This window comes from Simochromis diagramma, unplaced genomic scaffold, assembly GCF_900408965.1.
Source record: "Simochromis diagramma unplaced genomic scaffold, fSimDia1.1 OVJJ01000603.1, whole genome shotgun sequence".
Classification (NCBI taxonomy): domain Eukaryota; kingdom Metazoa; phylum Chordata; class Actinopteri; order Cichliformes; family Cichlidae; genus Simochromis; species Simochromis diagramma.
The window spans coordinates 22,243,662-22,267,515 of record NW_024387414.1 but is presented as its reverse complement, the minus strand read 5'-3'; the positions used below and the strand labels follow the sequence as shown (position 1 = coordinate 22,267,515).

General features: G+C 39.5%; 3 protein-coding genes across 4 annotated transcripts in view; 1 reads left to right on the top strand and 2 right to left on the bottom strand.

Annotated features, from left to right (window-relative positions):
* The window catches only part of cmtm4 (CKLF-like MARVEL transmembrane domain containing 4), a 36,851-nt gene extending 24,412 nt beyond the window's left edge, over positions 1–12,439 (top strand). The window contains exons 3-5 of the mRNA XM_040010779.1: positions 1,641–1,817; positions 9,562–9,660; positions 9,998–12,439. Coding sequence (XP_039866713.1) covers positions 1,641–1,817; positions 9,562–9,660; positions 9,998–10,162 — 441 coding nt within the window. The 3' untranslated portion in view covers positions 10,163–12,439. The remainder of the gene's footprint in view (positions 1–1,640; positions 1,818–9,561; positions 9,661–9,997) is intronic.
* Positions 12,440–13,302: 863 nt separating this feature from the next.
* Positions 13,303–21,849, bottom strand: cmtm3 (CKLF-like MARVEL transmembrane domain containing 3). The gene is made up of 5 exons (XM_040010780.1): positions 21,577–21,849; positions 17,775–17,930; positions 17,550–17,645; positions 17,349–17,466; positions 13,303–15,778 (listed from the first exon to the last, which is right to left on the bottom strand). The coding sequence occupies exons 1-5, from the start codon at positions 21,691–21,693 to the stop codon at positions 15,750–15,752; spliced, it is 516 nt and encodes a 171-aa protein (XP_039866714.1). The 5' UTR covers positions 21,694–21,849; the 3' UTR covers positions 13,303–15,749.
* Positions 21,850–21,973: 124 nt separating this feature from the next.
* On the bottom strand, positions 21,974–23,832 carry LOC120720918 (chemokine-like factor). Of its 2 annotated transcripts, XM_040010782.1 has the most exons (5): positions 23,735–23,832; positions 23,452–23,599; positions 22,853–23,008; positions 22,648–22,743; positions 21,974–22,305 (listed from the first exon to the last, which is right to left on the bottom strand). In XM_040010782.1, the coding sequence occupies exons 2-5, from the start codon at positions 23,530–23,532 to the stop codon at positions 22,204–22,206; spliced, it is 435 nt and encodes a 144-aa protein (XP_039866716.1). In that variant the 5' UTR covers positions 23,533–23,599; positions 23,735–23,832; the 3' UTR covers positions 21,974–22,203. The 2 variants fall into 2 exon arrangements, with proteins under 2 accessions (XP_039866716.1, XP_039866715.1); XM_040010781.1 differs by lacking the exon at positions 23,735–23,832 and having other exon boundaries at positions 23,452–23,720.
* Positions 23,833–23,854: the final 22 nt, after the last annotated feature.

Genomic DNA, 23,854 nt, shown 5'->3' with positions numbered 1-23,854 from the left:
AATTAGAAAACTGATTCTTAGCTACTTCAGGTCGGTGTTATGTTGCATTTTCATGGTTTTGCTATGCCTCTTGGTTTTGGACTGCTCCTAGGCAGTTGGCAATCTGTGTGTGGTTTTGTCGGGGTCTAGATGGCAGAAGAACACCTAAGTAGCAGAATTCTTCCCATACTGTGGTTTGTTGATGGCTGTTGGCTGGAAGTGGGCATCTTCACAAACTGCTAGGAGCAGAACTCATGGGATCACAGACTCTGGTCTATTCATAGGACAATCGCTTTATGAACTGGAAAGTTTGACATTTCAATCCCATAATCTTACAGAAATAACTTACAGTATTCTTTATGCTTATATTCAATATACTGACTAGGCATGTATATATTTTAAGTTTTTATATACTTTGTATTTAATGTGCTGGTGTATCATTTGTTAACTGGCATCGCTGGTAAGACTCACTGTCAGATTTGTCCAAGCTTCAGAAATGAAGGTCAGACATATTTTGTCAAAGGTCTGACGAATCCCACAGTTATTCAGAAAAGAGACTGAATAATGAACTCCATTCTAGGATAATGAATGCAGACTGCTCATGCTGACCTAGTTTTTAGTTTTTAGAGATGATTCACTAATCAGCCAGTGAATTATCTAACCTGTTGTTGGCATAATATACTCAATATATCCCTGCACTATTAGCACCACACTCATGCTTCCTGGACAGTGTGACTGTACCTGGCTGCAGGATTTTTTTCAGAGTGGTAAATGTGATATAGTAGCACTCAAAGTGCTTGAGACTACATTTAAACATAAATTTGTGCAGTGCTTTATGATATATGAGCACTTTATCTACCTGTCATCCATAGCCAAATTTAGAACCAGCAGTTGTCTTTGGCGTGCAGAAACGATGGATTATAAAGTGAAGTCTTAACATATAAATGCTGATATTTTGGTAAAGAACTTGAAAATTACACATAGACCCCAGCTGTGCTTTGAATTAGAAGCTTTTTTGCAATAAGGTGACAATGCTAACCAAAGCACCTCCTTGCTGCACATAATAAGATAAAATGTGCAATCAGTGCACCAGTTATAAGTAAAGACGGCGTAGTCCTGTGCAGTACTGTAAAGGAGTTTGTCTATTGCCTGAATACTGAACTTCTAGCTGTGGGATTGTGTCCATATCGCTTGCCGGGGGAATTTTTTCCCATCGTTACAGTTCTTGTTTGGATCCAGTTTGAATCAATACAGTATTTGGATTCCCCAGTTAACAATGCAGAGGTCATCAGCATGACTGTGGCTGTGGTGAACGGATGTTGATAGACCCTGGACCACCTTCTGCACCAGCTAAAGACCTCCTCTAACATCTGGTTCAGCTTTGCTGCCACAAGGACATATACAGAAAATCTTTACCATCTCACACCACGATACCTGCATTTCTCTGTTAGATGTCGCTTATTAAGCTCAATTGAACACTGCACTTTTTCAGTTTTCTGTTAAGTTTTTCCATTCTTTATCTTTCCAGGCTATTTGATTTTGTGATATTGTATTTATTTTATTGAGATAAACTGTTCCCAACCTGTGGAATAAACAAAGTGTATCTTATTTGTATCTTATCTTAACTCTTGTCTCTCCTGTCGTCTTCCCTCTCACTTCAGGTCCTTTCACTCATCGGCTTCATCTGCATAGAAACTATCATGATGTGTTCCCCCTGTGGAGGGGTCTACTTCTTTGAGTTTGTCAGCTGCAGTGCTCTTGTGGTGACAGGAGTCCTCCTCCTGATCTTCTGCCTCAACATCCACACCAAGGTGCCCCACGTAAACTGGAGCCTCACGGTACGTCCACACTACAGAGTGTTAACATAGCTCATGTATACTAATGTACTGCTGAACCTCTAAATAAAAGAACAGGATGACTAATGTTAATGCAGTTTATCATGATACTAGGATTGCCGTTGAGGAGAGATAATTCCTCAGGAGATACAGATGAATAGTACAGCATTTAGATAAATTCACTATGAAATTTCATCTTCATGCACGCATTACAGCCGGCATCGGCATCCGGTTTTAAAGTTCTAATCTCACACATGAACCCCCTTACTCTCCAGATATGGAAAGATGTTATGTCTGTTCACTATCTACAATCGGTTGTCATGTCCTTGTGGCTGATAGCAGAGTCAAAACACTCCTCAGCATCAGAGGTCATCGTACTCCTGAAGACTCCCCTGAGGCTTGTGCATTTTCAGGCCTTCCCAAATATAGAAGTTAATCCTAAAAAAAATAAATTTAAAATCAGGCAACATGACATTTTAGAAGAGTAGGGTTTTAATTTGCCCTCTGAAACCTTACTGGTTTACACAGCAGTAATTTTGCATTATTCTCGTCATATTTAGCGACAGTCTGGCTTACAATTTAATGCTTAGCTGCACGTGTAAATCTATCGATATGCTCACCTTATGATAATAATGCAGTGGTCCAGGTAAAGGTTTACATGGCATTAAATTTCTAAGCTTTGGGTTTTTACTCTTCTTGAGACCAGTGACCAGTACAGTTATTAATTTTATCTACATTAGCAGCAGTAAAGACTCCCTGTACGTTTTTTTTTTTAGCTCTATTTAAGGAGCTGTTATCATTTTAAGAGGCTATAATAGGCTTGTTAGCATTTAACTCAGTTTAGCTGTTAAGCAGCAGTAAAATACAGCGAGGCTGGCATGGTTTGATGTGTCTCTTGTTATTATGTTTACTTTCACTAGAACCTGACAGATATATGATTCACCGATACTGATATTTGTTTTTAAAAGTCTGATATAGCAGCTGATATTTCTTTCTTTCAGACACAAAACACAAACATTTCTTAAAAGTTGTTAAGTGCAGTCTTTACTACAATGATATGGCAGTGTGGGTTAAAAATGATCCTGTATTATTATAACGACAAGTCGTGGATTACTGGTTTAGATGCTAGGATCAGACGGTTGTTGTGTTTCTGGTAATCCAAACGTGACTTGCTGAGTTCCCTCTGGTGGACAAACTACAACAACAGTAACACTCACACCATTGTTGGAGGGTATTTCTCCCATCTCTACTTTTTTAATTAGAAATGTTATTTAGAAATGCACATTCCAGTATATTGGTAAATAGTGGGTATCAGCTGATTTACACAGCCTGCTCAGCCAATAAATGATAATAAAAACTATACAGAGCAAATCATACTATTAAAACAAGATTCGTTTTGAAACAGGATTCTTGTGTAATCTTAGTAAGGACTCACAAATAGATACACATAGCAAATATTAGTGAAATCTGTTTCTGTTTTGTTTCCTAAGAGAAAAAAATATCAGCTGATAAATCACATTTTTTTGCTTGACTGAAAATAAACATGCATAATAATAAAAATACACAAACGCATGGTGGCTGTCTGCCATCAATATCAGTTTAAAAAACCTTACATCAGTCAGGCTCTACCAATAGCTAATATCAGGAAGGTTAGCTAATATCAGCCAGGTTAGCTAATATCAGCCAGGTTAGCTAATATTAGCCAGGCAGTGATTTTTTTTTTTTTGCCTGTCCCGTTTGGTTCTTTTGCCATCAGAATTGTTGTCTAAAGCCAAAGAAAGATGCCCAACGGATTTACTTTTTTTTTTATCTTCTTGATGATTGTTCTGTTTTAGCATTTATGCAAGGAGATTTAAGCTTATTATTTAAACAAAGCATTTAAACTTAGTTTCTTTCTAAAGTAAGAAATTGAAACAAGCTTTACTTGAACTTCTGTTTGTTGAATATTGTTCTGTATTTAGCACTAGAATAAAATCTAGCACAAAGTCATTACAGTTTCCATGTTGCTACCAGGATGTGCACTGTCAGCTGTAAGCAAATGAGCTGGTGGGTATTCTGCAGGAGATACTGGCTGCCTCTCACTGTTTGCCTGACAAGCAGTTGGTGGTGAGTTCTGATCTTCAGCCAAGTGTCTTTTACAGACACGTGTAGAAGAAACTTCTTTGACCATACTTCCAGCTTACAGTACATACTGTAGTAAAGATGTGGATGCTAAGCCAGATGTTCAGATCTAACCACAGCTATCAGATTGCTCTACGGTATCCTTAGTACAGTATTCCACCTCAAACATGAAGAGAGGGTGTGCCTTTGGCGTCTGCTTTTGGCAGAGTAACACCGAACGAAAGCGTTTTACAGTCCCATAGAGGCCAGGGCTAATTTAAGAGTGCTGATTTAGGAACTTTTACCAGATACCTGTAACCATTACTGTCCATATAATCCAAAATCCTTCTGTTTGCTCTTTTCAAGACTGCCTGTTCTTTTTCGTCTTAAGCCCGCTGGCGTTTCTCCTGTCACTTCTGCCTGGTTATTATTTTTCCATTTAGGAGATTAATGGTTAAATAATGAAATGTTTAATTAGCATGTACACTGTGTGTGTGCTTAAGCCTGAGCTCAGGAGTTGGCATTGGGTTCACACAAAGAGGTTGGAGTTTGATGGCCTGTGGTTTGGCACACGGGTGTTGCTGGACTTTATGCTGTTATGCAAAAGAATAAAGGTGAATTTGTCAAATATGAAGGACTTTTTTGGTTAGCAAAATGTTGCAAACAAAGGTTTACCAAACTGTGTTACTTTGCAGATTTAACAGTGTTTGCTCTCACTCCAAACTGCTTAGCTGACGAGCCCACGTTCCTTGGACACACTCCACGGTGTGGGCTCAGCCACACGCTGTTTATGTCTATCGTAGTCAAAGCTGCTCCGGTCACATTGGTCCCCTGGGAATTTTACCACGAGTGAGCATTTCACAGTGTTAACCAACTTTTAAACCGTCTGCTGACTTTTCTGTTTCCCAACTACAAACTCTCAGTAGAAGGGTTCTTAATCTAACAATTACGTGCTATACGATCCCATCTCCTCCACTTCCCCCTCTGTGATGATTTTGGCAGCACAGAGGGGGAAACACAGGCCTTGACCCTATTCCCCTTCTTCCAAATGGAAATGAATGCAGTCCTAGGACTCTTTTGTAAAGCTACTCTGTAACTTTAGGTGATTAAATTAAACTCGAGGATTTAGTTTTTGAAGGCAGATAATTCGGTCCATTGTTTTCCTCATTCACAGCCAAATAGCTGTGGGTCATGCTAGGGGGATTCTGGGACAGAAATGAGGCAAAACTAAAGACACAAAGGGAGAGACAGATAATAGTGTTGTTATTCTCTCGTTGGAGGGAGAGCGGCCGTTCGATTGCCCTGCCAGTACGCCCAGTATTTTCTGGTTGTTTTGTTCTGAGAACAGAGAGTATCTCATCACAGTTAATACATGAATGAAGTAAGTAGTTCAGGGTGGAAGCCCACAACTGGATGCTGAGTTGTTCCACTACAGTAAGCTGTTAAACAACATTTCCAAACAGCACTGTAGAGACAACTGTCACTTGGAATCCCACTTTATTCTTTTCCTTTCCTGGTAAAATGTTTGCATTCAGGCAATTACCATTATTGCTGGTCAGATAGAGCGCAACTTTCGAGATGGAGACTTTAAATTTTTCATAGGCTGTGAAATTCCATGCTAGTTGTTTACATGCACATTTTTCTATTGGACCTATATGGGAAAATTCAGGAAAGAATATAATCACATGTGTGATTTGTGACTTTTGGGCGAAGGTAAAGCAGAGAGGCTGATAAACAACTGAACTGACTGTGGGATTGAAGTGGCATCATGAAAACGCGCAAAATCGTTTGTGCACATGAAAGAGCACAATGGAACAGGAATATCTGGTTGGCTGTGTCTCGTTTAACCAGTTTGACAAGCTGGATGGGAGTGCATGAGTAATGCGAGCAGTGTTTGCAGTACGCTGAGTGTGCACCTTTGAAGTGGGTTTAAGATTACGGTCGAAGGTTAAGATCATAACTGTGGTGTTCATTGACTTTCCCAGTTAACATGTAGAGATATGGTTCTGTATTTATGTTACTGATTAAACCATGAGATCAGTGGCACATTATCTCACTTTTTATGCCCTGCTGAGGTATGTGCATGCACATGTGTGTAAGTCTGCGAACAGCTAGCCTTTTTGACTTTGCTATTGTATGGTCCATGCGTGTCATATGAGAGACCATGTCTGCAATGATTATAATCACGCCTCTGATCACGAGGGCCGTGCCCCAGCCACGCTGAGCCCTTCAATATTAACCCCCTCCCCACAGTTTGGCGTGCCAAGAACGGGAGAGCGGTACTTGAAAAGCAACTGTCTCTTTCACATTACTTCCTATGTGTAAAAACGTGGGGGATGGAGTTAGTTAAATGTGTGGACTGAGTGTTTGTTTGAATTGAATGAATGAGGTGCTAGGTGGCTTTTAAAAAAATATGTGCTGTTGGCTTCTTTGCTCTCCTGCGGTTTTTGGATATGGAGCACCAGGATGCAGTCTGGCTGGTTAGAAGAGTGCAAACAAGCTCTGTTTGTTCAGTATACAACATCAGCCACAATGTGCTCAGTCCTTAGACTAATAGGAGGCTACATTGTGCCAGTTTTTTTTTTTTAATTAGTCTTGTGGGGTTTAACTAATGCACATCACTGGCAGCAGCTTTCAGACAGCTCAGTTTTATCTTGAGCTCACATTACATTAGTTTGTTATTTCAGTGGTGTGCTTTGGGGTAACAAACATGTTGTGCTGTGATTTAAAATGTATTTTTGTTGTTTTAAAAGTTATTTAAATGTAAAAGCAAGAGGCAGCTGTAGGATATTTGTTGCCGTGAGTGCTTTAAGTGGATTAAATTGAAGTTTTATGTTAAAACACCAGGAGTGGATATTTTTTATTTGTTATTATAACCCAAGGTTGGTCTAAGAGGAAGGATGTCAAGAGGGAAGTTCAGGAATTCTGCCTTCTTATTACCAAGTCTAGAAATAGCCAAAATAACAAGTATCCTAATGATGTTGTGTAGAAATAAAGAGCAGGTACAATTATGGTGAAAGAAAGAACACACTATTTTATTTCTAAGGTTTTATCTATCAAGATTACACTGAGTCATTATTTATTAAACAAAAAAACTGAGCCAAATGCAGAAGCAGCATGTAAACAAACTAAAACAAAACAAAACAAAACTAGGCACACCCTTTCCATGGGGATTAAGAGGGTCTATAAAAGCAGTGGTTTTGGCAGTTTGCTGGCCTGGAGCGTTCAGGGGGAAAGAGATCAGCAATGATCTCAGAGAAGCTGCCCAGCAATCTGGAAAGGCCAAATAATCCAACAAATTTAAAGTCCATCATTCACAATGACAAAGATTATTCACAAGTGGTAACAGGTAAGACAGCCGATGGTCTTCCCAAAAGTGGACATCCAGGCAAATTCATCCCAAAGTCAGACTGTGCCATTCTCAAAGAAATTGCAAAAAAAAAAGTCAAGACTGAAATGCTGTGGCTGGACCATAAGAGAGCTGTCGCATAAACAAATGCCCACAAACCTCAATGAACTGAAGCAAAGGAGAGCAGGCCAGAATTCTTCCACAACGATGTGAGAGACTGATGAAGTCATGCAGAAAATGATTACTTCAAGTAATTGCTGCTAAAACTGGTTCTACAAGCTACTGAATCATGGCGACTTGCTTGCACCGCTTTCCCATTTTGGCTTGGTTTCTGCTAAATAAATAATGACATGATGATGTAGTTTGTCATGTGCTGTCATTCAGCTCAGGTTGTATTCAAGACATGGAAAGAAAGAAATATGTCCTGATATGTAAAACCTTAGAACTGATAGGGGGTGTACTTTCTTTTTACCATGACCGTACAATTCTTCCCCAACAGGAGGTTAAAAAACAGACAAGAAGAAAAGGAGCACCAAAGAATAACTCCAAATGAATCATCAACTACTCTTGGAAAAACAAGGGAGTTTTGGATCAATGGTTTTCTGTCACGAACTTTGAATTCTTGTTATTATTTAACGTTCTGTTGGTTCGCAGGTTGTTCATTGTTGTTTATTCTTGTTTTCCATGTTTCTAAATATCTTGAGTCCTAATTCTTTTCTTTTAGTTTCTGGTTATTTTCATGATTATTCTGTTTTAGGTTTATTTTCTATAGTCTATTCTTTTATTAGTCTTGCCCTTGTGCCTCTCTGTGTCAAATTTGTAGAACTGAGCCTGTCATCTGTCAGTGAGGGGAAAATAGATGGGGAACACAGGAGTAACAAATCAGGATGATGAGACAAGGGAAGTAGAACTCAATGTAAAAGCACAGGTTACAAAAGACTACCAAAGAAAAACGGGAAGTAACTACACAGAGATGACCGACTTGACATAAAGGGCCACAAGGGAAGGATTAACAGAACAAAAAACTAATGCAGAATATGTCTGTGAAGGTTCTCAGTCATCCAGGTCATCGTAGTCTACGGAGCTTGAAACTCGGGCGAGTTCTCCAAGCATGACATCCCAGTGTACTTTAGGCCCAGCCACACACTCAGACAAAACCTGGTTCATCTCAAAGATAAAACTCCTAAACACAAACTTAACAACTTAGTGTATGATGTACAGTGTAGCGGGAAATGCTCAGACTTAGATTAGATTAGATAGATTAGATGAAACTTTATTAATCCCTCGGGTGGGTTCCTCCGGGAAATTCAGTGAAGAGTGGAGAGACCAAACAGCCACTTCATAAACATATGGCACAACATAGAAGAGCCACCTTGAAGGGACAATACTCGGCAGTCCATCTGCATCTAAAGGACAAAGGTCACTCTTTTGAGGATGCTAATGTTCACATTTTGGACAGAGAAGACAGATGGTTTGAAAGAGGAGTGAAAGAAGCCATCTATGTCCACTGTGAATGACCATCTTTGAACAGAGGCGGTTGTTTATGACACCAACTGTCTGTCATCTATAATCCAGTTTTGAGATCCCTTCCCAGATGCCTTAACGCCCACTCACATCCTGGCCCATCTGACCTCAGGAAATCACATGATAAGGTGGAGCTAGGCTTCACAATGGGTTCACCCGAAACCCTGGCTGATTGTGCCCTACACCCGTTTTCACACCTTGGCTCATGTGATTAGGTAGAGGATCATCAGGGGGTCCTTTGTCCCTCTTGGGGACTTAAAATCTGGGACTCTCCACCAGTTGCTCTTAGAACTGAAGAAGCTTCTCGGATGAGAGGTGAAACATCTTCAAGGAAACTTAAAGAAGTCCAGACGCTTTTCTTTCCAAGCTCCTTAGACTAATGCAGAATACTCATGAAAATACTTATAAACTGAAACAAGGAACTAGTACTCAAAAATAAACAGTAATGAAAACCTGAGAACCAACAGAACGGTAAAAAACAAAAAGAATTCAAAGTTCGTAACAGAGAAAAACCAAAGAGGACCTGTGGAGCCGTAGACCACACGTGAATGCATTCAAATAAATTCAAACAATGGGGAACATACCATGTTAAAATGTACTTTATCAAAATATACATTTACTTCATATGTTATTTTAGTATTGCCCAAAACTGCCAGGTACTGAAAACATCCTGTGTTCAACATTTCATTGTTGTTGATTTAAATCACAGGTGATCCCAGTCTTATATAACATCACTAATTCAGAGCTGTGATCTTTGTTTTTGTCTTCCTGTAGGACCTCGTTAACACAGGTGCCAGCACCCTGTTTTTCTTCTTGTCATCTCTCGTGCTTGCTTGCATCAATCACAACACTGGAGCTGAAATAGCAGCAGTGGTGAGTACTGACTCTTTGAACTTCATCCAGTGGCATCCTGCCTAGATCTATAACAAAGGAAGCATAAACGTGTGTAGATATGGATGCTATTTTTGTGCCTTACTTTACTGCAGCATCACTGACTGATGATGTCCATAGATTTTGTTTCTTACTGACCAGGCTGCTAAATTTCCTACCACTGCACAGTTCTGTATATGTGTTTAATTACACTAATTTATGCACTTGTAGAAGTTTTGATATATCAGACAACCTCATCAGCTTATTGAGCTGTAATCACGTAGCTTTGACATTTGTTGACACGTAAATGGTTCTGCTTCCCGTTTCCACCTGTGTGCAGATTTTTGGCTTCCTGGTGACTGTCGTGTACGGAATAAACACCTTCCTGGCAGTGCGGAAGTGGCGCCGTGGCGCTGGGTGTCAGGGGGTGGCTCAGGCCAGCGATTACATTCGGGCACGCACGGCATCGCGTGGCGAGGTGGAGCCACGACCTGAGCTTGCATGAGTGCTGGCAGACAATCAGGAAGACTAAGAGAAAGCCATGCTACCAGCAGCTGACTCTAATGGAAACAGCTCTGCCTTCAGAACAGTATTTCCACTCCAGTGAGACAGCCGCCTTCGGCTCACCGCACGCTTTTGACTTCTCATCACAACACTTCAGCTGTGAATGAGGCTCCGTGGCTTTGTTCAGCAGCCGTCCTGGCTGCTCCTGCTGACACATAAACACTTAAGTAGAAAATCCGGGTCACATTTGACGGTGTGCTTTGTAAAACCCTTCATCTACATGTTTTTCTAAAGCATTTTGAAGGACAACTTCCCCTGAAAGGCTACAAAAAGAAAGCCTGACTTCTCCCCAGCTGTGCACCTACTCTGGCTCCAGTATATGTGTTGACTTTTGAGCACGCTTTGTCTTTCACTGTGAATGAAGTCCAGTAAAACAAGGTCAGCTTTTGTACAGTCTGCTTATGTCATGCCGCTGAAGTCTGTGGTAATAAATGTGATCATGAAATGAGGAAACCAGTGGACCAGCAACAAACCCTAACCTGCAGTCCAACCATGACTTCATTGTTCTTTCTCACAGCTTTTACCTTCTACCTTTGAGCAAGCCTGACATTTAATTTTTTAATTATACATGGTCTCATGAAAGTCTCCTTGTCCTTGTCTTGGCTAATCTTACACATCTTACTTTTACCATGACTTTTAGCCACTATTGCCATACTGCATTTGCTGTCAGCATTTATGGAGTAAGTGCAGATTACATGCACTACATTAGTCCACAACACTTAAAATGGGGAAAAAATAACCAGTCCAGTCCAGTTGGTTTGACACAATAACAGGGACATAATTTTTAGCAGAGCTTAAAAAGTTGTACTTATAGATGTGTGTTAGGCCTACACTGTGAGCCTGGAGGAGGTTATATCAAGCAATGATAAGGTAATCCGTATCTTAATTTTGCACACGTCCAACACTTCAGGTAACACAAATCTTAAAAGTACATCAGTGAGATTAATTTTAAAGCAAACATCAGTAGATGGCGTGGTTGAGACCAATGTCATTAGCCTATACACTGCTTCTCAGGTACTGACCCTCCTATATTACAAAAAAAAAATCACAGGGTGCCTCGACCTAAACACTGTGTTTCCTAATGCCTTTCTAAATATTAGACTTGATGAGTCTGTGGGGTGGAAACATGGTACATTTAGCAAATCTGTGGTTGATTGAAATGTTTGTATATGTATCTACAATGATATTATCCCACATTTCATGTATTATGATATCCCTATCCTTCATTACCCTTATAGCAACCTCTGCAAAGCCCATCCATCCAATACTGATTTCTCTTTAATATTTTTCAGTTGGTCAGTGCACCTGAAGTAAACAGGAAGTTAAACCTTTGTCTACTTATTTAGCATCTGATCTTCTTTTGATGTACACTACAGTTAAGACCTGAACCTTATTCGGGCAAGTTGACTATGGCCCCCTCTTCTGGTCTTTATATGAAATGTATCTTTTTGTTGCGTCAGTGGATCGGGTGTATAGTCAGATGATTTTACATTAGTGTGTTTATAAGTGAAGGACCTGAAATGTATTTGACTGTGGATTTTTTTTTTTTAAATTAAGACTAATAAATGCCCTGAAGATGCTTGATTAACCAGGCATTTCTTAGATTTTAAATAACTTATGTGTTAATGCTGTTTCTCTTGGTTTGGTGATTGACATAGACGTATGAGAAGACAATCTTGTTCGTATTTATGTGTGTGTAACTTACTTTGATGGATTTGTGGATTTGATTTTTGAGTAATACTATTACCATGTTCACTTAAGAATTTGTACAGCAACAAAATCACGCTATTGCATTATGCTATTTGGTCATATAAACCGACCATATTTGTCAAACGCTTATCAAGCTGCAGCTCTCTCTGTGTACGACTGTGCTGCAATATGTTACGAAATTTGTATTTATGAGGAAGAAAAGGCTTTCTGCTGGTTTGCAGGTCGTGACATAAACGGCAAACAATGATCCGATCACGAAGAAGTGTGGAGACTTCACACTGATTTATATTGACATTATTGAAATGAAGACAGGTTTTCATTCAAACTTTTTTTTGCAAAAAAAAAATCCAAAATCAAACAAAAAATAAACAAGCAGGCAACATACATCTACACTGGTTTTACAAAGGTACCCGTTTATAAAATGGTACTGTGTGGGGATGTTGTTCGAATGTTTCAAATAAACTGAAGGTTCTCCTACTTCTTGGAAAGAATAAATCATTTAAAACCATTTGAGAATGTTTGAAATGTGCACTTTCACAATGTCTGTACCCGTGTTACCTTTTTAAGCCTGTTTAAAGTTAAGGTTTAGGACAAGGGTGTCAAACATAAGGTCTGGTGGCTGGAATTTGCCCAGCAAAGACCCCAATCAGGCCCGCTGGATGACTTTGGAAAATGTGAAGAACACAGTTTACAGTTTTTCCTACCCATGGCCAGTCACATTACACCAAAGTAATTAAATTACAGATTTCTGTAATTTTACACATTATTTCTTACAATCTAAGCTTGAAGAGTCGTGCTGAACGACTTATTTTATTTAATACAACAGCATTTCTTTACCATGTAGAAAAACTGAGACATAATTTTTAAATTGCTTATGTTTGTGTTGATATTTCAATGAATCCACAGTTACACTTTTTACACAGAGAAACTGGAATTTCACCGATCCAACCCACATAAGATCAAAGTGAACTCTATGTGGCCCACAATATAAAATGAGTTTGACATTCGTGCTTTTCACAGGGCATAAACGATCTATAACATCATTGCAGGCGGGTTCATGGAAATCTTAGCTCTTATTTTGCATAGACCTGCAAGGTCTTTTTCTCATTTTGTTCATTTATTTCCACTCAACTTTAAAACATGAAGCTACAGCTGTAACAGATCCATAAAATTTACCGTACTCGATGCACTGAAAAATGCGGGAAATGCCATGGTGGCCAATTCCCAGTCATTTGTTTTTAATTCAGTGCTGTTGTAGCACTCGTGTAGTCCGCCATAGATTTCATTAACAGTCACTGTGGCGTTCTAGTGCATCTAATTTGTCAGTAGTGGCAGTGGATGAAGAGAAATCATACATCACACATGCAAATAAAAAAAACACATACAATGATTTATATAGCAGATATTTAGAATTTCTCAAAGTAATACTGCATTAAATGGTTTTAATGAACTGCACACACATATGCACATATGAAGAAATAGCACACAAACAAAAAAAGAGCAGGAAGTCGACAAAGTGTGTTACCTTAGTAAGTGTGTCAAAGTAGCATGATTTCTAATGTCTTCAAGCACATCACAGAAACTCATATGAGGAAATAAACATAAGATAAACAAAGGTTATCCTCAGATTGTAAAATAGGCTTTTATAAATCTACCACAGTTGGACAGAGGTTGTAACCAGCCAACCATTCTCTTCTTGTAATATAGGCTACAAAATTTTTTATAACTTTGTTTCCTAAAATGTCAAAAACTGTGAAAAATGTGAATCAAATTAGAATGAAACTGATTGTAGCTCATTCAAACTCTGAAAAGGAGGAGACACAAACCTTTTGGGGTTACAACAAGAAAAAAAAACAAAAAGAGACCTACCAAATCAAGCATGCGTTGCTACGTGCTCTGGCAACCACTCTTAAATAAGGCACGAGCCAAAATTAGCTTTATTTAATTTAGAAGGGTAAAAACAACTTTTGTTTTTTTACATGAGCTCATTTTGAGTTTGATGCCAGTAAAATGTTACAAAGCTGTCATTACAGGGGCAACAATAGACGGCAAAATGTTGTAAATTTGTGCAATCCAGAAAGAAATTTGGTGCTCAACACATTAGGTTAATTAGTAACATGATATATGAAAAGAGCATCCCAGAGAAACTGAGTCTTTCAGAAGTAAAGTTAGGAAGGGGTTCACCTGATCCAGAGAAATCTGGACAAGGCTGGAAACTAGTACCGAATGTTTGTGATCCTTAGTCCTATAATGGAAATCGATGCATGGGCTTTGGGTAGACACTAATAATCAAAAATTTAGCACACAAAGTAAGAAAAAAACATTCAAACAAGCGGCAAAAAAATGTTTCTGCATTCTATAAGCATAGTTCATTTAATATAGACTCAAGTCAATCGGAAAAATAAAGTCAAAAGGGAGCCTGGGGCAGGCCTATGGGCTCCCCTAGTGGTATAGTTGCACATCTGTGAAGGCATCATGTATGCTGAACGGTTTTGGAGCAACACATTCTTACATCCAGCTGTGTCAGGTATTGCCGTGCATTACTAAGCGAGACTAGGCCAAAACACATTCTGTACATACATATTAAATTAGGGGCAACCGTGGCTCAGGGGGTTGGGAAGCACATCTGTAACCGGAAGGTCGCCGGTTCGTTCCCCGGGCCTCTGTCAGTCTACAACTGTAGCTTGCCTCCACCAGTGTGTGAATGTGAGAGTGAATGAATAGTGGAATTGTAAAGCGCTTTGGGTGCCTTGAAAAGCGTTATATAAATGCAATCCATTATTAAAAGACTTTGGTTGGTGAACTGGCCCGCTTGTAAACCAGATCTGACATCTATTAAAAACATTTGGAGCACTAGAAAACAAAAATACAACAAAGGAGTTGTTAAGCTTCTGAAAGTAACAAAGGGAAAGCAATTTATCTCCAAAAGCATAGGAAGTTGACTCCTTAGGTCCCTTTTAACAGACTACAGAGCAGATGCAACGCAGCTGAGTTGTAAACACGCCCCCTTTACAGTTTTTTTAGGAAAAGCTTTGCTGTAATCAATCTCTAAATGAGCCTACTGCTTTCGAGTAAATAAGAAGAATTCTGAAAGCAGCATCTGATGCTTAAAATTAAATATAGGGTTTAAATGATTTGTATATCTTTGCATTTTACACAGTGTGCAAACTTTATAGGAAACAGGGTTATAAACATGCTGTCAATTTAATAAAGGATAATTAAGCAGGCCTCCTGGTCTGAATTCCTGTTACAGCATCATTACATTATTAGTACATTGGTAAACATTTATTCAATAAGGCATTTTGCAGTGTTCTAGTGTGCAAACATGTAAACAGGGCTAGAGCGTTTTCCCCTGATTTAGACATAATGCATGCACATTTTGATGTTAATAACTGCTTCTCCATAACATGAGCAGAAACAGTTTCACAGCTTCAGGAAAGTGTTGGAGTGATAGTAGCTCTTACATTTGTGGCAAATGATCTAAGACACTGGAAGTAAACTTGAACATGAAAAAAGAAAAGAACATGTTTTATAAACTTTGTGTAACAACCAATAAAACAGAAGGCTGGTGTGTTTGATGCATCAGTTTAAAAAGTATTTTTTCTAATGTGTGAATTGCACTAAAACCTTCTTTGTTCGTGTTCGGCGACTTGAAACTGACCAACAATGAGTCTGACCTTGATACACAGTGTCCTTCTGTAACTCTGTTGCACAAAAACCAGGCAGGTGTTTGCAAATATCTGCTCGGCAGTGTTGATTTTTACTACAAAGGTTTAGACTGCATGATCACACATCTTCTGCCAAAGATCCCCACAGTTTCAGTCTGAGTCAGAGTCTGAAAATTCATCTACAAAACAAAAAAAGAGAAGAAAACCCTGCGTCAGACGGAGTATCACTTCTCTGGGTGCACTTTCTGTGGACGAGCTACATCAATAAGGAAGAAAATAACAAGCGCACAAAACGTGGTGCACTTGGAGAAAGGCATTTTTTATCTTTTGAACATAGAGAACTGTTTTGTTTTGTTTTCATTAACAGAGTGCACGCTTTGAGGAATGAAATGAAACTTTTTTGTTGAAAAGGTTGGTTCATGCTTTGCACAAAATGCTTTGCACAGTGGGATCAGACATCAAAGTGAAGTTTATAAATGATCCATCTCTGAATGTGTGCCGCCACCTCAGTGTGGAAACAAAATACTTCAGTTATGGCACTGAAAGCATGAAAAGTGGCATTTTTAATCATGCAATTAAAAACATGTTTACCTGAACAGTTTACAGGTCCAGGTGTGTCATTCAGTTCAATTCAATTCAGTTTTATTTATTTAGTGGCAAATCACAACAATAATCACTCCAAGGCACATACTCTCACTGGCCACTTTATTAGGTACACCTGTTCAATCACATGGGGGCAACCCGCTGTCAAGGTGACCTGCTAACCTTCACAGTGAGGTGGAAGTTGATTTAAGTGACTCTGAATGTGCTATGGTTGTTGGTATTTATTTAGATCATCCCTAGGTTTCACAGAAAATGGTTCAAAAAAAGAGAAAATATCCTTTGGCTGAAAATGCCTTGTTGATGCCAAAGGTCAGGCGACCACACTGGGTATCACTCCTGTCAGCTAAGAACTGGAAACTGATGCTACAGTTGACACCGGACCACCAAAATTGTACAATATAAGATTAGAGAAATGCTGCCTGGTCTCATAAGTCTCTACACAACATGAAAGCCTGGAATCAACGATTTAGGCTGGATCTGTAATGGTGAGGGAGATATTTTCTTGGCACAATTAGCAGCAAGTTCATTATAGTTTACTAAAACTAAACTAAAAACTAAAACTAGGTGTGAAAAAATGAAAAATAAAAGTTTTTGTTTTAGCTTAGTTTAGTTTAGTTTAGTTAAAAACTTTATAACGACTTGGCTGATGAGGCGATGATGGATATGTTCACTGAGATTCAGGTTGTCTACAAGACTGTGAGTCAACTGCTTTCAAACCATTAAGTGTTTTCATTATTTTATAACAATAAAAGCTAAACTGAAACAAGAAGTTCAACTCTGGAAAGTAACTGGATTGAGACTGAATTACAAGCAAAAAGTCAAAATGAAATGAAATAAAGATTAACTAGAAAATGGAACTATAATAACTCTGCTTGGAATTACAAATATTATCAAGTATTATTGCTGATCATTTCCATCCCTTTATAACTACAGTGTCCATCTTCTGATGGATGCTTCAAGCATTTGCCACAAAGAAGAAAGAAGAGGGTCCAAAACACAACTACCAAGGTGTAACTAATAAAGTGGCCGGTGAATGGACCTGTACTCAGAGCCTGCATAAAAACTAATTTTATTTTTACCTATTTCTCTCCTATTATGAAACTACATTAAACATGTACTTATATGTACATGAGGTGACTTTGTTACCTTGCTGTCTTGACGGTTCCTCGTTGGACTCCCCTCCTTGTTTCAAGAAACTGGCCAGCTCATTAAAAATGAAATAAAAATCTACGGCAAAAACAATGGTGGCGATGAACCCAAATATCTGCAAAAAGAGGCAAATACAATGTGAATACAATGACAAATGTATTCAGTTATGGACTATGCTGATGATGATGACAGCGTTACCCCAGCAGCCTTTGAGGAACCGTCTGAGTATCTGGACACTGCCATTATTGAGATGATGAAAAAGATAATGGAGGCAGTCACGCATCTAATGAAATCCTTTGAGGGAAAAACACCGGAGCTGATTCAGAGACACAATCAAACACTACACGACTAATTTCTTCATTTAGCGCCGCAAGATCATGCGGGGCAAAGTTTCAAGGTTCTTTCTGAAACAGCTGCTCTCACCGTTAGAGGCCAGCAGAAACCTTTAAACCTCTCGTTGAATTTGGTGGAGTAACCAAACAGCAAGAAGAGAGAAGCCAGGAATGCCAGCAGGGGGACGGTCACAAATGCTGCTGCCGAGGATCCAGCGAAGCACACGAATGATATAAAGGACAGACCCTAAAAAGAGCAAGACAAAACAAGGAGAAATAGAAAATAAGACAACTCTTTGGCATTTGAAATAAAAAGTTTAAGACAGCAGATGGTGTGGAGTTATTTCCAAGTAGGATTCTCCAAGTCAGATCTAAATAATGAACTGTAGCAGTGCCCCGAAGCTGTTAGTCTGTGTGAATTACAGCTTCAGGCCCATTTCCTGTAAGGAGATACAGCTGTTAAAAGCTATTCACACAGGCTTCTACTCCGCCACCCTTCTCTGTATGCCTCACACATGTATGCTTGTGCAAACATCCACAAAACAAACGCAGCTAAAATAAAGGAAAATGTTTTATTGGTTTTATCAATCACAAAGACGCCTTGTCTTTGAAGCTCCCCACTGGAAGAGCTGGACACACCACATCAGCACAAATGAAGGCGAGCCCAGACGCTGTAATCTCAAACAGCCACGGCCATCTTGTCTTTGTCTCAGTCAGTTATCCCACACTAGCCTGACCGTAGGAACTCTGTCTGACTAAACCCAAACTCCTGCAGCTATAAAATCTATAAAAATGCTGCTACCGAGCGATGTAAAACTTTCCTGTAAGGCAACACTTAACAGTAAAGTTTTGAATATATTCTGTTACAGTGTGGCTGGACTCGTGTCAGTAAAAAAGAAAAAAATTATTGTTTCGATTATAATTATGTAAAACTAATTAAAAAGAAACGTTACAGTTAAATTAAAAAGAATCACTGGGGAAAAGACACTGATTAATAGATTATCAATTAACAAATCTTTTCCAACCTATACTGGCCAGTTTCATTCTAAACACTGACAACATCCAAGAAGAAGAATTATTCAAATATGAGATATTTATGGAAGACATTTATTTCCTGTGAGTGTGAATCTGTAACCTCTCAAAAACATCCATCATGCATTACGTACCGAGCTGAGAAGCCTCACAATCTTTAGATTGTTAGTTTAGTCTATCACCTCACTTTAAGGTGGCACGCTTTGCCTCAACATGTGCCTCTTATTAACAGCTTGTTTGCATTTTGGAAACATGTCAAACACTACACAGTCCTGTCTTTTACTGCACATTAAATGTAGACCCTGTGGTTACACAGAAAGACACAGTGGTCTGACACACTATGTACGGTATTGCATGCTCAGCAGATGCATATATGAGCCTGCCTAATACATCCAAGCAGCGCAACAGTGGTATTATGGTATGATCTATTTTCTTTAGAAGCCTCGTGTGTAACATTTGAGTTCAGCGACTGTGGATTTGTGTCATATTATTTGAAATATTTTTAATCAGAAAGACAATCGCACACAGATGTGCGAGTTCATTCAAAGGTTTCCCAACTACTGCAAGGATGTTTAGCTTACACAGCAACTTAAAGCAAATTAATTTAGCTTCATACCTCGTGTCATACCTTTAACACTGAGATAAAAACGTAACATTTGAAAAGACCACCCTTCATTCAGACTTGGCCCTCATTTTTATACCGGTGGATTATTGTTTGTGGTGCTGAGGTGAAGGAGAAAACATTTTTAACTGTTTGGCATTTAAACAGATGCTTCAAAAATCAAATAAGCAAAGAGTTGGAAAGTATACGGAACAGATTTCAAAATCTTGAAAATCCTGCAAAGCATACCACTCACATACAGCGAGATGCACTGACATGCTTCACTTATGAAAAGTTTAGGAATATTAGATGGACTCACTGAACAGAAGTGCTGCATAGTATATCACAAATCTCCTAAAATAAGCCTAAACCAGGCGTGGTATCTCACCTACAGTCCAAGTAGGACACACTTCTGACTTCTATTGTTGACAAAAGTCTTGTGTTGCCCTTGATTTCTTTATATTTTGCTAGGAAAATGTGATTTAGATGGAAATACAGTATGTAAGGCAAAAACAGAGTTTGTGCAGTTCTAACAAGCCTGAAGGTTAATATTTGATATGGCCACCTTTACTCTAAGAACAGGCTGAACTCTCTTAGGCAAGCTTTCTTGTCATTTCTTTAAGTCTTTGGATGTTGGCTGGCTTTTTTTCTGTTCTCTGTCAAGATGATCCCACACGGCTTCAAAAATGTCGAGATCAAGGCTCTGCGAGGCCAATCCAGGACTGATAGTGTCTCATTGTCTGTTTTTCTATCCAGGTATGATTTTACTGCACTGGCAGTGTGTTTTGGGGTGATCGTCATGCTGAACAATGAAGGTGTTGCCAGTCACATGCTTTGCAGATGGTGGATCAAAATCTAATGGTACTTTTCTCTCTTCATAATTCCACCAATTTGGTCAGGTTCTCCAACATCAGCCCCAAACCATGACAGAGCCTCCACCTTATTTCACAGACACTCACTGTTGTACCTCTCTCCTCCCCACTTCCATTTAAACAACCAAAAATATCAAGTTTGGTATTAACACTACATCAGACCTGTTGCCACTGATTTTCAGTCCACCTCTTGCATGATTTGGCATACCTCACTCTTTTCATTTGTCCACCACTTGTCCAGTTTTCTGAGATTTTTTTTAAGGACACACTGCACATCATGCTGAGATATGCCAAGCTTTCAGCCAATAGTTCTGTGAGAATCACCTTGTTTGTGCAAAAATATAATTTTATCTCTATCAAGCTGTCTTATCGTTGGCATTATTAAAGATTCGACCACAGAAATCGAAACAAATGTATTTTTGCGACAGGCTGCTAATAACAAAGAGGCTAAAGATACAACTGGTTCTTGGCTGAGTATTATGTGGCTTAAGTAAAATAAATTATCTGAAAATGTTCAACTACTGGGGCTGTCCAAAGAAAAACTTTAAAAGACCTTTAACAAGCCTGGCACTACTGGTCACAACAAATTCTGGCTCCTTCAAGAATATAGGAAATATAAAGATATTAGGGTTGGCTAAAGACTTTTGCACACTACTATCTGGGTCTTGTTTAACGTGGGTTATAGGCCATTCCACGCTGTGAAGCAGCAGTAAAGAGACTGCGCTTTGTGTGGGAGTGTAGAGCTGTGCTCCAGGCGACATACAGAAAAGGATGTGACTGCGGGGAAGATAACTGCTCACTCACAGCCCAGCATGAGCCGAATGTCACATGACACAGTTTGAGGGTTTGCAGCGAGAAGACCCTTCCCACAAATAACTCGCGATGCTGGTAATCTCACACTAACACCATGGCGCAGACAGCTTTTCAGTATTTGGTTTGTTGAAATCGACAATAAAAACCCAAGTTCTTCTCCACGTGGATATTTGAACTTGAAATGAATTGTGCACAAAAGAGAGCCTGGAATTACACCGTGGTTTACTTGGATCATTGACAGCGTGGACAACAGTGGTTACCTCAGGCTTTTCACCGCGTGTCCATCCAAACCAGTATGATCCAGTATACAGTTAGTCAGAGTTTCCTAAGCTTGTCTCACGGCTGCTTTAAACTTACTGTTCTTCCCGTTTCTAAAGGAGACCTAACGGAAACCGAGTGAACCCAAAATGACAGTTAACCAAGCTTTTAAAGTTATTTCTGAATGTGCGCTGAAAGCAACACAGTGCAGTGTCTGCAAAAACTGCCAGAAACTACCCACAACTCTGAGCCTTTGGTGAAACAACGGTCCACTGGCGCTCAAATTTGCTGGCCTGGCTCATCGGGTCATTTCTTACCACTTCAGCAATAAGCAGCATTCCTTTCCTGGATGTGACGAACTCTTTGCTGGGAAGAATAGACTTCAGGACAGCCTGGGGCGGCCGGTTCGAGCTGGGAGCCTCGATGTCCCCCATTGTTATGAAAAGAAAAACTCTCCTCGAGCTCCGGGCTGCTCAAACTACAAGTACTGCAGCGATTTTAGTGCAAAATAAACACACGCGCACACACGCACACACACACTCAAATGAGATATGAGGAGGCGCGAGGCTTCTCTGAGGTGGAAGCGGAAACAATGACAAGCTCGGAAATGCAGCGCGAGCGCCAGAAAAAAAGAAGCGCAACATCTGCTTTCTCCAGATGTGAAATGCGATGCCCCCAGCTGCACACAACGGCGGAAATATACAACTCATGATGTCACAAAGAAAAAAAATCTTTATTGATATTTTTTTTCTCTTTCCCTTTACAATTTAGAAATCTTAAACAGCCACACCATGCTTAGTTACAGAATCAAATATGTCTGTGGATAAACTAACAAACACTTCTACAGCTAAACCTTTAAACTACGCACAGAATGCAAAAGCAGTTAGCGGGTTGGGGTCATTCATGCGCACACGTTGTCGTTAGTTTGCTGCAGTTCGTCTGTTTTATGTATTCTGCGTTTCAGTCCTCGGCCTGTTGAATGTGATGATACTGAACAGAATGTAGCTCTCAGCGCACAGCAGCACAGCTAAGAGGAAACACATGATCTGCAAAAAGAGGGTACATCTCAGAATCAGATTCAGAATCAGAAAGGGTTTTATTGCCAAATGTTGAGCGGGTTTACAACATTGGGAAATTGCTGCATACATCCATTGCATTCCACATGTGTGTGTTCGTGTGTATGTAGGCTACTCATATTGGGAGTGTTTTTACGTTTTTTACACAGTCAAACTTTAAGGACTTGCCTCTCTTTGAGAAACAAGAAAACAAGTCATTCAGGGGTAAAGGCTTGTTTAAACTTAGAGTAGTGCTCCAGAAGTGAATCTATGCCAATGCATGAAGGTTTAATGTTACTGAGCATACTGTATATACACTTAAATACATCTCACCCCTCCAATCAGCATGCCTGTGTTAATGTAAGAAGTCATAGCCATCAAGCTCAAGGTGATGAAGTAAACGCTTGCAAAGACTGAATTCAATACATCCTAAAGAAGGAGAACAAAAAGAAAAGATCAAGAGCTTGAACATGCAACAGGCAGTCACACTTTTTTTCACTCTCTCTCACAATGTCCAAAGCTGTAACACATCACTTACAACTAGAGGCCAAAAGAAGAAGGTCAGCCTCTTGTTGAGTTTGAGCAGGTAGAGCACCAGCAGAAGCGAGGTGATGAAAAACTCCAACGCTGTGGCTGCGATGTACTTGGGTGTCGAGGCTACAGCGAAACACACAAAAGCCACAAACAGAGTCACCTAAAGCAGAGAGGGGGAGATTGCAAAGAGAAACTGTCACTGAGATAAAGAAAAAAACACTGTGATGTTTGATAACAGCTTATTTTAAAACTGCATTGTGTACTGTGAGGTCTCCTTCCTTCTCGTCCACTGGTTGCTTCGCAATTTTTTTTTTTTTTGCAACGTGTTGCACCTCTCAGTTTAGAGAGAAAAACAGGAACTGTCATTTTGAGAAGCTTTCCTCATGACATTTAAAAAGATTAAACAGGTCATGATCCACTTCAGCAACAGCCTTTAAATCACATACTAACATTTACCAGCTAAAGCATTGTGAAGCTATTGCGCCATGTTCTGTTTCTGTTCCCCCTTTTTAACAGGCACAAGGCAGCGAAACGGCATGTATCAGCTGTTTTACACCACATTACGCCAAATGTCCAAAGTTAGGATATAAGCAGATATCTCACCATCTCTGTCACCTTCACAATCCCCCTCCTGGATTTGAGAAAAGCAGTGTCCACTTCCATGGCTGTCTGTTTTGTTGTCATTCTACAGCATGATGATCTGATTTCAACAGAGAACTCGCTCAGCCTGCTTCCTGAAACATGCAATTTCCTTTGATAGAAATAGAAAATGACTGATCACAAGAATAGACACTGTATTTTCACACTTACTGCTACTTATAACTGCTCAGGGGGAAAAAACACAAGTAAAAATGAGCTCTGGCTCCAACAGAAACCTTACACTTACCTTACACTGTGGGTAACACATCATATTTGCTTTTAGGATGGATAAGATCATAATTAACATCTTCATCAACTTCAGTAAATGTTGAACATCAACAGGAAATAACTGAAGATTTCTGTTTCA

What these genes read in the sequence shown, in the direction of transcription:
- LOC120720918 (XM_040010782.1), bottom strand. Translation starts at nt 23,532, where the DNA reads ATGACAACAAAACAGACAGCCATGGAAGTGGACACTGCTTTTCTCAAA. An exon ending in TTGTGAAGGTGACAGAGATG is followed by an intron (nt 23,009 to 23,451) that starts GTGAGATATCTG and finishes TCTCTGCTTTAG; the next exon opens with GTGACTCTGTTTGTGGCTTT. An exon ending in CAGGCATGCTGATTGGAGGG is followed by an intron (nt 22,306 to 22,647) that starts GTGAGATGTATT and finishes CTCTTTTTGCAG; the next exon opens with ATCATGTGTTTCCTCTTAGC.
- cmtm3 (XM_040010780.1), bottom strand. Translation starts at nt 21,693, where the DNA reads ATGGGGGACATCGAGGCTCCCAGCTCGAACCGGCCGCCCCAGGCTGTC. An exon ending in TGCTGCTTATTGCTGAAGTG is followed by an intron (nt 17,931 to 21,576) that starts GTAAGAAATGAC and finishes TGCTCTTTTTAG; the next exon opens with GGTCTGTCCTTTATATCATT. An exon ending in GGAACCGTCAAGACAGCAAG is followed by an intron (nt 15,779 to 17,348) that starts GTAACAAAGTCA and finishes TTTGTTTTGTAG; the next exon opens with ATGAATTTTCAGACTCTGAC.